Below are 14,449 nucleotides of genomic sequence, written 5' to 3' on the forward strand. Positions count from 1 at the left end.
CCCCATGGGGGTTGAATTTATCAAAATCCTATTTAAGCGGACGTCTTCATCATAGTAGCTCCAATCTTTAATTTCAGTTCAATCAGTCGAAAATCTAAGAAGATTTATACAAACTTTCATCCCCTATTTTATCCCCTTAGGGGTGGAATTTATCAAAATCCTTTCTTAGGGGATGCCTACGTCATAGTAGCTTTATGCATGCAAAGTCTCAGCCCGATCGGTTTAAAATTGACAAAGTTTCATACAAACTTTCATCCCCTATTTTATCCCCTTGGGGGTAGAATTGATCAAAATCCTTTCTTAGCGGATGCCTACGTCATAACATCTACCTGCATGCCAAATTTCAGCCCGATCCGTCCAGTGGTTTGGGCTGTGCGTTGATAGATCACTATGTCAGTCACCTTTGAGTTTTATATATATAGATAAAAATGGGGAATATCGCACTTCTGACAATCGCTGCGAGTGTATGGGCTAAATTTGGAAAATCCGTGCTTCTCACATGGACAACTGTATGTGGCCGGCTCACGCGTCGAAAAACCTTCCGATTTATTCGTGTACGCACCAGATGGAAAAACAAAAAATATCGTGTATCCACAAACACTCCAATAAATAAATAGAATTGAAACGACATTTTGAAATGTTTTCCCGATGAAAATGAATAGCCTAATAATAATAAGTTTGAATAAAAATGATAAAATGTAAATTGAATTTTATCATAACGAGTTTGCTTGAATTTCCTTTCTTCTGAGATCGCAGCAATGCGCGACGGGCAAGCTAGTTACTAATAATCTTCTTCAAATTTTTCCCTTAGATATCAAAACAAATGCTCTCTATCCGTTCTAGTAGATCTATTGCTACAAATACATGGCAAGCAAGGCATATTTCAATAAAATAAATGCTATAAATATACTGTAATTCATTTGACAAAAATTACAAACAGCATGTGTATTCATAGTTTGTAAAATAATTAAGTATGCATTATGATAAATAATGCAGTAAACAAATCCAAAATGGATGACGAGACTACTCATTATAATTAGCTCTATAGAAAACAAGTAGATGAAAACAAAATTTTTCTTAAATGAAACCATAATCAATGATAGAAAATGGTGTTGTAGAGATAGTACCATTTATTCTAACATGGTTGTGCATTTAGGAAACTATCACATAATGAACAAAGACATCATTGAAATAAAAAATGAATCTAAAACCTACAAGCCATCTAATCATAACATACAGGAATTTCAATCTTGTCACCATCATGACTAGACTATTTCATTCTCAAATATCAGCTGGATTTCATAATGAATATATCAGCTCATAATGGGGAAGGAAAATAGAAAACATCGTGTATTAAATTCTCATATACTGAACACTGAAAAACTGAAATCACACTGTATTAAAGTTAAACAACAGCTTTACAAAACTCTCAACCTTTTCGTCTCAGACCCTCCTTGGAAACTTGTGCTCTGTGACATCTCATTTGAACATTTTACTAAATAGTAAGCAAGGATGAAATGATAATTAGACTTAGAAAATATTGACTTGAAAATAAATGTTTTCTGTTTCATTAAGTGTCATTTTCTTTCTTCACGAAAATTCCTTCATTTATAAAAAAACACAAAATTATTACAAAACTTAAAACAGGGCTAAACAAACCAAAAAATTTATAAACTAAAAAAGAATTATTTGTAAAAAAGATATTACATCTTATAAAATGCATTTAATTTTTTAAAACAGATAAACATTTAAAAATATAAAAGTCTGAGTGTTGTGTTAAGAATTAGTGAGAGCATTACAGCTGATGAAAAAAAGCAAATTTTTGGTTTATGTTCAACAAATCTTCAGCCAATTTACAAAAATTTCTATTCTCAATAACTGATGAATCTATTTTGAGATTTTGATGAGTGACTCTACTAAAAGTTAATTCAATCAAATAGGAACTTGGAAAAAGATTTTTTTTCTCTTGTCCCAGAGCTGAGAGAATTTTTTCTTCAATTTCAGTACTAGTCCAGAAATTCTCATTCTCCTGAATCTTACTTAAAGTACTGAATCACTCTGCAGATCCACATTAGCCACATTTACTCCAAATGGATCCACCAACCATTCTGGATCTTCATTTCTAGCAAATTTCTAAACTTTAGTTTCATTTTATCATATAAATTTTCTTTTTCCAACTGTTTTCATTGTTATTGATTTTTAATTAGGACTTCTGTAAGTTGGAATTAATTTGTACAAAATAAGAAATTTTTATATTCTACTTTGTAAATTAGCATCTCTTATTAGATCCTCTTATAGCTTTAGTGGCTTCCCTCTGACAGTTCCTGCAGCTTCCTAATCTTTCACATTTTTTCTGTAGTGTCCCTGAAATATTCAATGGCACCTGTTGAGAACCACTTTATAAGTACTGATACATAAGGCAATGGTCCTGGAAATGCAACTCTCAATAACTTGACATTCTGTCATCCAAAAACAAAATACATGTAATGTAATTTTTATATCTATAATCTTGGGATCAAATAAGTTATCATTCTTCACTAGCAACACTTGATAACATTCATTCCACATGTTAGCAAAGAATTATAACCCTTTTTCTAAGGTACAATTGCAAAATGTCAAAGCATGAATGTTAATAACTTGAAGTAGCCATTGAATAGCCAATACTTTTTTTAAATTAAAATTTAACTACAAATAGAAATAGTCACTATTGGTGTGTAGTTAATACAAGTATGAACTTTCATGCATAATACCTTTATGAAAATTCTATTTAGATTAGCATCATTACTAGGCCACTGTACATTAAGCAAGTTCATTAATTTATGGAATTCCACTAAGCTGGCAACATGTTCACCAATGAAAAGACAGTCAAATTTAACCTACATTTTAACACAATTTCATTTCTCTCATTTTACTGTTAGCACAGGAACATAAAACTCGTCATTTTCAGTAACTCAACACCTTCTCAGTCCACAGTAAGTCAAGTTTGCAGGACTACTGTAATGATATCATCTTAGTAAATACAGTAGAATCCACTTATTTAATCATAGATATCTTCATCATCATTCATCCAATTATTTCAGAACAACATGCCACAAGATAAAGTTTTGTAAGTGTATTTTAACATAATTGTAATGAAGAGTTTTGGGTATACTCATCTTCAACTAGGCAGATTTAACTGTCTTTTCGTGCTATCAGCCTCAGCACATAATAATATGCAATCTTTATCAGTCTTAATCAGTGCTTTAAAACTTCAAACATTTTAATTATTTGCTTGCAGTACAGCAGTTTAAACCATTGGCTTTTATTATCCCACTTATCACTAGTTGTTAAAGGCAAAAAACATAAGGCAAGTTATACTGAATTACTATTAAATTAATAAAACTAGAAGTTATACATTTTTTAATGTTATAATATTCTCTTTCAATGTCAATCAATAAAACATGACTTTTCACTCTTATTAAATAAATCTACTTAATAATATCAATCAGTTATCATCATCAGTATTACAATAAGCATATATCCTTTTCAATATTCTAAGATTTAGTATTAATTAAATGAAACATATCCAAATATTAATGGATAGCAGTGACATACTGTTCTTATTAAATGCTACCAATAAAAAAAAATAGTATTTTTCCAATATAAAACTTATTTTTAAGGTCTGTCTCAGGTCTTTTAAATTAATGAAATTCCAAATTGAAATGCACAGAACAACTTTTCAAAATATTTTTAAAAATTGGAACAAAAACATGAAACTATAAATATAGACAACTCTTGCTTAACATCAATCATATAAATCAGGATGTTATACAGAAGGATGTTAACCAGAGTTTTATTTCCCATTATTTTATACAGGAAAAGTTTATAAATTCCCATTTAACACTCTAAAATTTAAAGTTTCCAGATTTAAAATGAATGTCTCAGTTTTATACCTGTATGTTACATAACAAATAATTATGTATTAAACATTTTAATTAATACTATGTGTACAGTCTGTTATTTAGTCAACAAAAGTACAATAAAGTATTCTGTAAAGCATCACTAAGAATAGTTGTGTGTTGATTATCCAAAAAACTGATTAAACAAAATCAAGTTCAGAGTACAAATTTTGGAAATTAATAAGTTTTTACAGAATAACAACTGTTGGCAATCTTCTATAGTCTGTCATTGAGCTATTTAAAAGCCAGACTATCAGGCTAATTTAAGGCTAATCACCAGGTTGGTTGATAATGAGATAGTTAATGGTTACATGTTTATTGAGCTATGCAGAAAACATTTACTTATTGTCAAATGTCTTCAGTCTTCTTCATAGACCTTCAGGAAGTATATGCTTTTCATACTTTTAAAATGTACATTGGAAAAACTATATATATAAAAACAATTTGTACATTATGATATACACCAGGCAGAAAAATTGCATAGCTCATCTGTTTTATCTAGCAATACTTTTCAGGCTAGTGAAGTTGTAGTTCTTTCTCTATAATTTACTACCTGCATCCTCTCTGTAGCCTTATGAATGTGCCCAATCATCATAAGGCACAGAAAAGTGCACATATAACATAAAATTCACTAAACATCCTATTTCACAGAACATATTGCTAACGTTAAGAAACATAACTGTACTGTATGTACAATAGAAGGATGTAATATATGTATTATTACACATAACTATTGCTAATCTGAACATTCTGCACATAAAAAGGATATCAGATTTGAGAATGTATAAGCTCATCAACAGGCAATGAAGGATATGACTTATTATTCATCAGTACCATACCGATTCTTTTTGAAAGAAGACAGACAATGCTAACACACAACACCATACACTGAAATGAAATAGGAGTAAACAGAAAAAACAGAATGTCTGATATGACTAATATGTTAATGCAAACAGAAATACATAGGAAATCACAGTAGGAGTACGCCAGATAATTGAGAAGCTGAATTAAGGGCCATATTACCTTCTGCACATGGTAAAATGTAAACTCTGAATGAGGGGTTTTCCATTCCAGAATTGTAGAACCTGTGTAAAGAAAAAAAGTCAAAGGTACCATACCTGTACATGCAACCCTTTACAAGATATTCACTTCCAAAGGTCAGTTTTTACTGCATACCAGTACAGTGGTACCTCGGTATATGTCTGCTTTAGAATACATCCAATTCGGAATATGTCCTGTTTGGACGAAACAAATTTTGCTCGGTATGCGACTTTTGTTCGGTATATGACTTACTTCAATTATACGTGCCATACATGCTGATCTCATGAAAAGATCAAGCAGGAAAGTGAGGTGTTTAAAGCCAGCCATTTTTTTCATGAGAACAGATTAATCATTTTTACATTATTTCTTATGGGAAAGGTTGGTTTGGTATACGTCCTATTCGGTATAAGTCCAAACATCAGGAATGGATTAAGGTCGTATACCAAGGTTCCACTGTATACTGCTTCTTCTCCATACTCCACAAGCTCATTATCACTTGCACCTCTCACACAGAGGCATACTCCACACCCCCTAAAAACTATATAACATCAAATACTCCACAGTCAAGAAAACTATTCAAAGCCAGCATAGTCACGTGAGCTAAGTAGTTAAAGATAATATTCTTAGCAACACAACCCTTTGGGGGCCGTATCTCACCAAAGGTCACTCGTAGAGATGGTTCCTTTGACTTTTTTGCTCATATAGGTATGGTCTACAGCTCTGATAAGGTCCTGTCTCATTGGTTGCGTTCAGCAGAGTCAACAGTTGTAACCGAGCAAAGGTGTTTCATCTGTAGCTGTTACATAGTTACACCTGCCAAACGAGTGCCATATGTGTCAGAACAAAAAGCAGCCATCATTGGTCAGTTTCATGTAGCAGTAAATAAATAGTGTAAATGAAAGACGCTACTAAATGTGATGTCAAAATACCAAACATGTTCCAAAACAGCGCTATTGTAGAGGGCATTCAGCAGAAAAATACTCAACAGCTCCGGAACTGTTGGGTCTGTTGAACATAGCCATTCAGAGGTGTAATTGTACCTTTGTACACAGTAATATAGCACAGTACATGGTAAGATTCTAGCTCTGAATGAGAAGGGGTAAACCTCTCATGCAGACATAGAATCTTACCTACACACACAAGAATTATGAGTAAAATTTGCATTTACATCATTTATTATGTATGTATGCATGATTACTCTTGAAATTATTAAGCATGTAATGAATAAAATATTAAAAATGTATAATTTTAATTATTATTGGTAAAAGTTTACTTTTAATACATGAGGCGAGTTCATAAAATCATTAGATTATAAAAAAATTCAAAAATTAAATTAAATTTCAAAAAATCAATCAATTTCATCAGCTGACTTTCCCATTGTTTAGGCCTAATTCACTTAAATCACTTTAAAACTATTATATCCAATAAAACATTACTTACTTTAGTCCTACAAACATAATTTACTATATTTTCTACATTAACGTCATTTGTTACATGAAAATATTCGCTTTTTGAATCGAAATAATTAATTAAAATAACCATGTTATCTTTCTACAAAGACGAAATCGTAACTAACCAAACTTCGTACACGACTACTTCTGAATGGATAAAAATCTAAACTCGCGCAATATTCGTCCAATAGAAATCGTCGTGACTAAAATAACATTTTAACAAAGATTGCGTAATTTACGTGCTGTAACTTGAATGGTTAAAATTCAAAATAGTAATTAAGTTAATTAATACGATTTTGCTTATCTATTATTGTTTATTTAATTATAAATAAATTTTCCTTATTAATTATTTAGAATTATTAATTAATTTAATTCGAATTATATTTACCAATAAGATCTTAAAATTCTAACTTATTTTAAATATATTTTTTTAATAAATTAGTAATCTCTGAAAATATTAAGTGATTATTACTTACAATTTTATCGAAAGTAATAGTAATGACAGACAATTAATTATGTTAAAGTTTTAAAATAATGTATATTTCCTATGACGAAATACGTTTTGTGACGTCATCGAAACGTCAGGGACCATATGATCGAAGAAAATCAAAACAAAGTTTAATTTAATCATCATGCCTTTAGGCCACAATGATATTACAAATGATATTGGTAAAATTTTCTAATAATTTTGAACATTTTAGAAGGGAAATAGTTAACGTTAATTGTTTTATATCTTAAATTAATTCTGTCATGTAAAAATTTTTGAATTTAGAATTTAAAGAATGCACCCCACCATGCAAGAGTATTCCACCTTGTGGATTCTGTGGAGCTCCTCTTCCCAAAGAAGAGAGTGATAAACAAGAACTCGTGGCTAAAAGGGATGAAAAATATGTAAGAAAGCAGCGGCAATATATTGACAGCTTAGTACCTAAATGTTCCTATGAGTGGACGCAGGAGGATGTTGAGAATTGGATTGTTGAACTAGGATTCCCACAATATAAGGTAATTCTACAGACCTATCAAACATGTCAAATATATAACTGATAAACAACTCTCACATTGTAATAATAAAGCCAACCACTGCCATATGCCATCGTACACCTTATATAATCCCTCCCTCTAGGGTCAAAGTATTTGGTAATAATTATTAATATAGCCGTTATATAGCCTAGTGGCATGCGGCAGTGGTTGGCTTTGTTATATAATTGATGACAAAGAGTAATTCAATATTAATTGAAATTCATTGCAGTCGAATTTCAATATTAAAACACCAACTGTACCAGAAAACTGGAACTGTACATGTAAATAAGAAATTACACCTCAATGCAAAATTTCCAGCAAAGAAATTTCGAACTGCAGTCGAATTTCAATTATTTATATCTCCCTGGCCGATGACCATACATTAGATATCAGCTGGGGGCATATCTGGAAGGGTGATTACAGTACCTTGATACCAAAGCAATCAGTTTTTCATTATTTTAAAAAATAAAACTAAGTATTATAAAGCATATCACATGACTTCAATTAGGTAATTAAAGTAATTCTAAGATAATTGAGTAACATTCTCCAAAAAACAATAGCAAACATATGCCTTAGTCCCCAAATCTGTCTTGAGCAGCATCCATATTCTCAAATTCTGGATATGCCACTGATATTAGCATACATTAGATCATGTTTCTGGCATAAATTTTGCCCATTGACATAAACCTGATCTGAATGATGAGATGGAACGATACTGACCTAAACAACTGATGAAAAGTTAAGTCAGATTGAATTCAAATTGGGTCTCTTATAGTTATATAATTCTTTATAGTACTCCAGATTAAAGATTACTGTCTTTAATCTGGGGTAGACATGTCTCTTTCAGTGCAAAGCCCCTTTTCTACAGGTACAAGGCTTTTATTGATGGTCAGATGGCTGAGGTGTTAAGGTACCAGCCTACCATTCAAGAGAACCTTGAATCGAATCCAGACTGCCAAAAAAAAACCAGGAATTTTTATGGATAGTCTGTCTGCCATGAAAAATTCCTGGGTTTTTGATATTCCATCCCTCATTGTCCAGTCACCACCATTATTAGTCTAGTATATATAACCTATGATGGTATGAAAAGAAGACCTTCCTATAGCTCACAAGGCAGAAAGAGCTAAAGGGGAACACAAATCTTGTGAGAGACATTTTTTGAAGAATAATTTTTTTGATTTTGATCAAATTTTTAAATATTGGCAATTTCTTTTCTCATCCATTTTATTGAGAATTGAGATTTTTAAAATAAGAGCATGGATGTCATTAGGGTGGGGTGAGGGTGGGTGCCAGCCCTAAAATAATTTATTCAAGCTACTTAGATTGATCATTATTGGGGGATTTCTTTAAATATGAATTGGTTGTTTCAAGTACTCATGTTCTTATTAATTTAAACTTTTTTTCTATTTACATCTTAATGAAAATTGATTGCTAAATTTTAAATATTAGTTTGCTTGATAATAAAATGTACAGTACAGATAACATCCACTCACCTTCCCCTCCCAGAATAGCCAATCCTAGCACCATTACTGAATAAGACTTTATTAATGTATAATTATATTTTTTCTGTTATACATCCCTAACTTAGACCCAAATGTTTCATAAATAAATGGGCACAGATGAATTTTCTTCCTCAACAATCACTTAGTTGTTCCTAAACATGGGCTAAAATACATGTGAGAACTTAAGACAAACTGATTCTTTCAAATAAAATTGTAAAGAATCCATCCTGCATTCATGGATTCCCTCCCAGTGGTTCGTCATACCAAATTGAAACAGTCAAATATCTTAACAAAAAACAAACTTTAATCACACTTGATCGTATATGGTAGAAACGCAATCCTATGCAGTTAATTCTTATCCTTCCTTCTTATCCTTCTTATCCTTCTAACTCTTCTTATCCTTCCTTGCCACTTTCGAACTCCACCACTTCTCCTTTCTTCGCTAATTCTACTGTCCTCCCACCTCTACTCTGACTCTCCTTCTACACTCCCTCTCTCCTATTTTCCCCACTTTTTCTCCTTTTTTTTTTAAATGACTCTTTGTCTACTCTTGTTTATTACTTTTATGACTGCTTGTAAATTGATTGGATATGGGCAGACAAAACCACAGTAGAGGGGAAGAAATAAGTCCAATATCACTACAAAAATAAATTGGAATGCAGGCAGCAGAAAACATTAAGAACCATTGCCTTATAGCAAAATGATTGTATGACAAAGCATGCGCTGTAAGTAAATACTATGTGGCTGACTAACTTCCACTTAACATACTTACATTTATTTGTCATGTTCCTCAACTTTTTTTATTCATAGCTTACTCAACTAGAAATTATATAATGTCCTACATGAACCAAAATACTTGCTAAACACATCAACAGTTTGATTGTTTTCTATCTGTTATCTGTTAAGATATTAGCCCTCTACTCTCAAAGATCCAGATTCAAGTCTAGATTGAAACTGCAAATTTTTGAGTGGCCAAATATGTCAACTTTGAGGTCCTACCATCCTGTTATCCCATTTTAAGCCTGACCTAAACCAAATCAAACATGAAAGAAGGCCTTCTTGGTTTCCATTGGAGAGAAAGTATTAAGAACAAAAGAAATAACAATAAAAATGGTTATAGTTAACTAAGTAAACTGATGTTTTCTATGCAAATAGTTTTATTGAGTAAAGGGATTCAAAAATGATGGATTACTAAGATTATCAGCTGTTATTGTGCAAATGTATGTTATTAGTTTGAAATTGTGTTGAAAGTTGCTTCAAATGTATTAAAATCAAGGAAAAAAAGCAAAAAGAGTTCACAAATTGAATGGGCTTGGCTTCTGAGTTGTCATAGCAACTATTGTCTGCTTCCAAAACTTCCCACCAAAAATCTAGTCTATGGGAAAATTTGTGACTTTTGGTGCATTCTATATTCTATCAGAATTGATTTTTTTTAATTTTTTGATTTTTGGGTCATCCTCACATTTAGATAATTAAAATGATGTGCAACATTTACAGCTTTGAACAAAGTTTATATACTTTTGCTGGCAAGCAAACCTCAATAGAAAATTTTAAAATATAGATTTGGTAATCTATATTGCAGAAAGTACATTTGGAAGTGAAAATTTAACAATTTGAAATTAATTTAGAGTAACACTTCATTGGTAGATAGCAAAACAACAAAGATGTCAGCCCGCTGCTTAGGATTACCAGGATTCAATCTTGATTGAATGAAATTTTTATTGATAGGTTTGTGGCAACTGCTATCTTTCACATCTTAACCATTATGAAAACAAGCAACAAACCCCAGGTGATATGTGTTATCACTTCCTAGAATGAGTCTGAACTCACCCAGTGAGACAGTTGACAACTAGTTGTTTGTTCTATGTTAGCCATGACATCGAGACATGTACCAATATACACACAAGAAAGAAGACAATAAACTCAGTTGTGTTACAACCTGGTGTCATTTGTTTTATCACACACAGTGATGAAAGTAAAATGGTAGTAGAACCACTACAAGTTAATGTGAATATGCAGGTCCCACTCTGTACCAACCAATTATCTATTGTGGCTGGTCAAACCTGTGATAGATATGAAATGGTATTATAGGTGCAGGTATATAAATTGTAAATCATTTGTTTTCATTTTCAGGATTGTTTTAATGTTTATTCCCCACTATCTTTAATCCCTCTTCTATTTATATATCGTTATGGGAGATTTCCAACCCTCTGCATAATACTAAAGTGTTATGCAGAGGGTTGGAAATCTTTATTCTTAATCAGACTTTTCCTATTGTATCTAAAATAAATAAATTAATTAAAATATTTATTCAAAGTAATAAATGAATATATGTTAAAGTATAATTATAATTATCAATAGTAATAATTTATACTAAATATTAATATATTTTTAGAATGTGATGACTGAGAATTTTATTACTGGCAAAAAATTGATTCTTTTAGATGCAAACAATTTGTGTAAAATGGGCATTAAAGATTTCAAACATATAAAGGTAATAAATATTTTTGCTTATTCTCAATTCTTAAAACAGAAATAAAAAGGATTACAGTGGTGCTTCGTACTTTGTATTTAATTCATTCCAGGAGGCTGAACTCTGAATTGTTCAAAGCCTAATCAATTTTTTCCATTAGAAATAGTGGAAAGTGAATTAATCTGTTCCCATACCTTAAACAAACTTATTTTGATAAATAGCAAATACACATAATTTAAGGTAAAAATAACATAATATACAGTACTAAATAATAAATTAAAACACAAAAGCAATACATAAAAGACACTCACTGGCCAATAAATTAGAAACAGCAGTTTTAATATTTTATTGGACCACCTTTAGCTCAAATTACATCATTTACTTGATTTGGCATGGATTCTACAAGGTACTGAAGTGCTTCTAAGTCCAATGCACACCATGCATTCATTAGACTTTCCTTTAGTTCATTTAGGTTTGACAGAAGTGGACTTTGCTGGTGGATCTGTCATTCTAACATGTCCCATACATTCTCTATGGGGTTACAACCTGGTGGATCTGGGCTCTGTGGTGGCAAAAGTGTCTTCAAGCTTGCTGAACCACTGCTGAACAATTCTTGTGTGATGGACAATAGCATTGTCATCAAAGAAAGAGCCATCACAGCCACCTTTTTTTCCACATTAGCCTTTTCAGACAATGTCAGTCATGTTCCTGATTAACTGTTTTGGGGTCACAGTTACTTCTTTTAGACATCAAAACTTTGGGTTTATTTTTCTATCAATTGAACACTCAGGATATATCACCTTTGGAAAAACCAGTCAACTCTACAGTTCTTGATAATGTGGCTCCAGTGAGACGGGCACCACAATTAGCCTTTTTTTGAAACTCTGTCAAGTTCTTTGCTTTTTCCATTTTTATAAACTTAATGACCATACTGACCAACAGCATCTTTAAATAGAAGCTTATAAACAAGTGGTAACTCACATGACTCAATATAAGCTGCATATAAGCTGCAAGATACATTTATTTAATATGCATGGGTGTTTCTAATTCATTGGCCAGTGAGTTACGTACTGTATAATAAAATGAATATTGCATTTACTGGTCTCATATTGTTGATTTTGGCATCTTAAACAGGACTGCCAGATCTGCTATGTACTGTTTTCATGATTCATGATAAATTCCTTTTTCGTTTCAATCATCTATATTACAACCTTCCTCTTACACTTCATGGGTGCCATGGTTAATAAGCAAAGGTTATATTGGGTTGAATAGAAAGATTTTGCACATTTTAACAGCTATCCTTACTTAACATTGATGTGTGATTTAATTATACTGTAATAGTTGTGATATATAACACATTATTGTTAATGTGAGATTAAAATAAGTTGAAATGTCTTCAGACAAAAAGTATGTCAAGCAATATTATGCTCGATGAATTTCAGAAAGGATATAATACCATACAAACAGTAAAAAAATTGATAACATGTATGGGGAAGATGCTCCTAAACTTCAAATGTGTCAAATGTGGTTTAAAAGTTTAGTTCAGGAAATTTTGAACTAAAGGATACAAAATGTACAGGGTGCCCAAAAACTGTCAATGAAGAAAAATTCAGGAAGTTGTTGTTAACAATCAACACGTAACATAATATATACAACCAGTCAAAAAATACAAATAAAGAATTGAAAACATGCATGCATAACACAAGAGTGAGAGAACTTGGGCACTTAATGAGTTTGTGTTTATATTTCAAGTGCATATTTTTCACTACTTAGTTCAAACTTTAAAGCCTACTTTTGTGAAATTTAGTGTTTAAACTCTGAAGCATTTGAAGTACAAGGTACCACTGTATTCATATCCACTGTATTCATATTTCTAACTTAACAAAATGTCTTCTTTCTTTTAAAATAACAGATTATCAAATGAAAAGTTTACTTGCAAAGAATACATTTGGGGATGTCATGAGCTAGCCATACTCATTAGTGCTCTGCTACATGTCACAACAGACCATTAAAAGCTTGAATATTTTATATAGGGTTGTATCAGGAGGAAAGGTAAATGTATGTGGATAGTATGTGAATAAAGTTTACATGAACATATGATGATTTATTACTATTAACAAAGATACAACAGTTTGAATACTTCATAATTTGACATATTAACTTACAGCATTTATAGTCCATTGTGTATGATGACAATTCATGACCTGATGGAGTGGCAAAATCAAGATGATTTTCAAAGTGCACTCTCAGCATCAATACATTTTTAAGCATGCCATAGTAAACAGCATGTACTTTTTGAAAGTGCATTCCTATCTTCTTTGGTATCTGCAGCAGTATTTCTCATCTGGACAATAAGTTGAACACTGGAGTGTAATTTTTCTTAGACTTCATCCCTTTATCCAGCCCCATACACAACTTGAAGTGTTCTGAGGAGCAGGATCCATGGAAAGGACACCTACATCAACTGGCATTTGTGTATTTTTCTTAGAAACCATTCGTTTCCATACATGGGTCATCATGAAGTTTCTTAGTTCTCGTTGTGACGAATCATCTCCCAAAGTATTTACTTTCCTCTTGATACACCTGTATACTATGAACTCAAGGATATTTGAAAATCATCACACCAAATTGTTCTTCACAAGTAAATTTTTTATTTGATTATTCTATATATTTACAATTTATTACTTTTACAGAAAATCACAGAATCCGTCCGAAATCTGCTAGGCATAAAACTAACTCATTTCACTCGTAGCGTAGCAGCACCTCATCGCGAACCTCTGGCTCTTTATCTTGAACAAAAATGCTTAACAGGAAAGAAAACTGATGCATTAACATATAGTAAATTTTTAAATGACTATAATCTTCATTATGATGATGATTGATATATAAACTATATTTCAAAATTGCTTTAAATTTGACCAACTTAACATTTTATAGTAGTAAAGATGTGAAAAAAAAAAAATTATTCCTATACTTTATTTATATTGGTCATGAAAACAATGCAAAAATAAATTCACTTTTAGG

At 31.6% G+C, this 14,449-nt stretch overlaps 2 protein-coding genes across 2 annotated transcripts in view; one reads left to right on the plus strand and one right to left on the minus strand.

Moving 5' to 3' along the window:
* The window catches only part of LOC111632391 (protein SDE2 homolog), a 14,990-nt gene extending 8,388 nt beyond the window's left edge, over nucleotides 1–6,602 (minus strand). The window contains exon 1 of the mRNA XM_023376806.1: nucleotides 6,420–6,602. Coding sequence (XP_023232574.1) covers nucleotides 6,420–6,521 — 102 coding nt within the window. The 5' untranslated portion in view covers nucleotides 6,522–6,602. The remainder of the gene's footprint in view (nucleotides 1–6,419) is intronic.
* A 379-nt stretch (nucleotides 6,603–6,981) lies between these two features.
* Nucleotides 6,982–14,448, plus strand: LOC111632400 (sterile alpha motif domain-containing protein 15-like). The gene is made up of 4 exons (XM_023376813.1): nucleotides 6,982–7,099; nucleotides 7,203–7,432; nucleotides 11,348–11,446; nucleotides 14,119–14,448. The coding sequence occupies exons 1-4, from the start codon at nucleotides 7,063–7,065 to the stop codon at nucleotides 14,305–14,307; spliced, it is 555 nt and encodes a 184-aa protein (XP_023232581.1). The 5' UTR covers nucleotides 6,982–7,062; the 3' UTR covers nucleotides 14,308–14,448.
* The last annotated feature ends 1 nt before the right edge of the window (nucleotide 14,449 follows it).

This window comes from Centruroides sculpturatus, unplaced genomic scaffold (assembly GCF_000671375.1).
Source record: "Centruroides sculpturatus isolate CEXI.00-Female unplaced genomic scaffold, Cexi_2.0 scaffold834, whole genome shotgun sequence".
NCBI classification, from domain to species: Eukaryota; Metazoa; Arthropoda; class Arachnida; order Scorpiones; family Buthidae; genus Centruroides; species Centruroides sculpturatus.

What these genes read in the sequence shown, in the direction of transcription:
- LOC111632400 (XM_023376813.1), top strand. Translation starts at nt 7,063, where the DNA reads ATGCCTTTAGGCCACAATGATATTACAAATGATATTG. An exon ending in TGATATTACAAATGATATTG is followed by an intron (nt 7,100 to 7,202) that starts GTAAAATTTTCT and finishes TTTTGAATTTAG; the next exon opens with AATTTAAAGAATGCACCCCA. An exon ending in TAGGATTCCCACAATATAAG is followed by an intron (nt 7,433 to 11,347) that starts GTAATTCTACAG and finishes ATATATTTTTAG; the next exon opens with AATGTGATGACTGAGAATTT.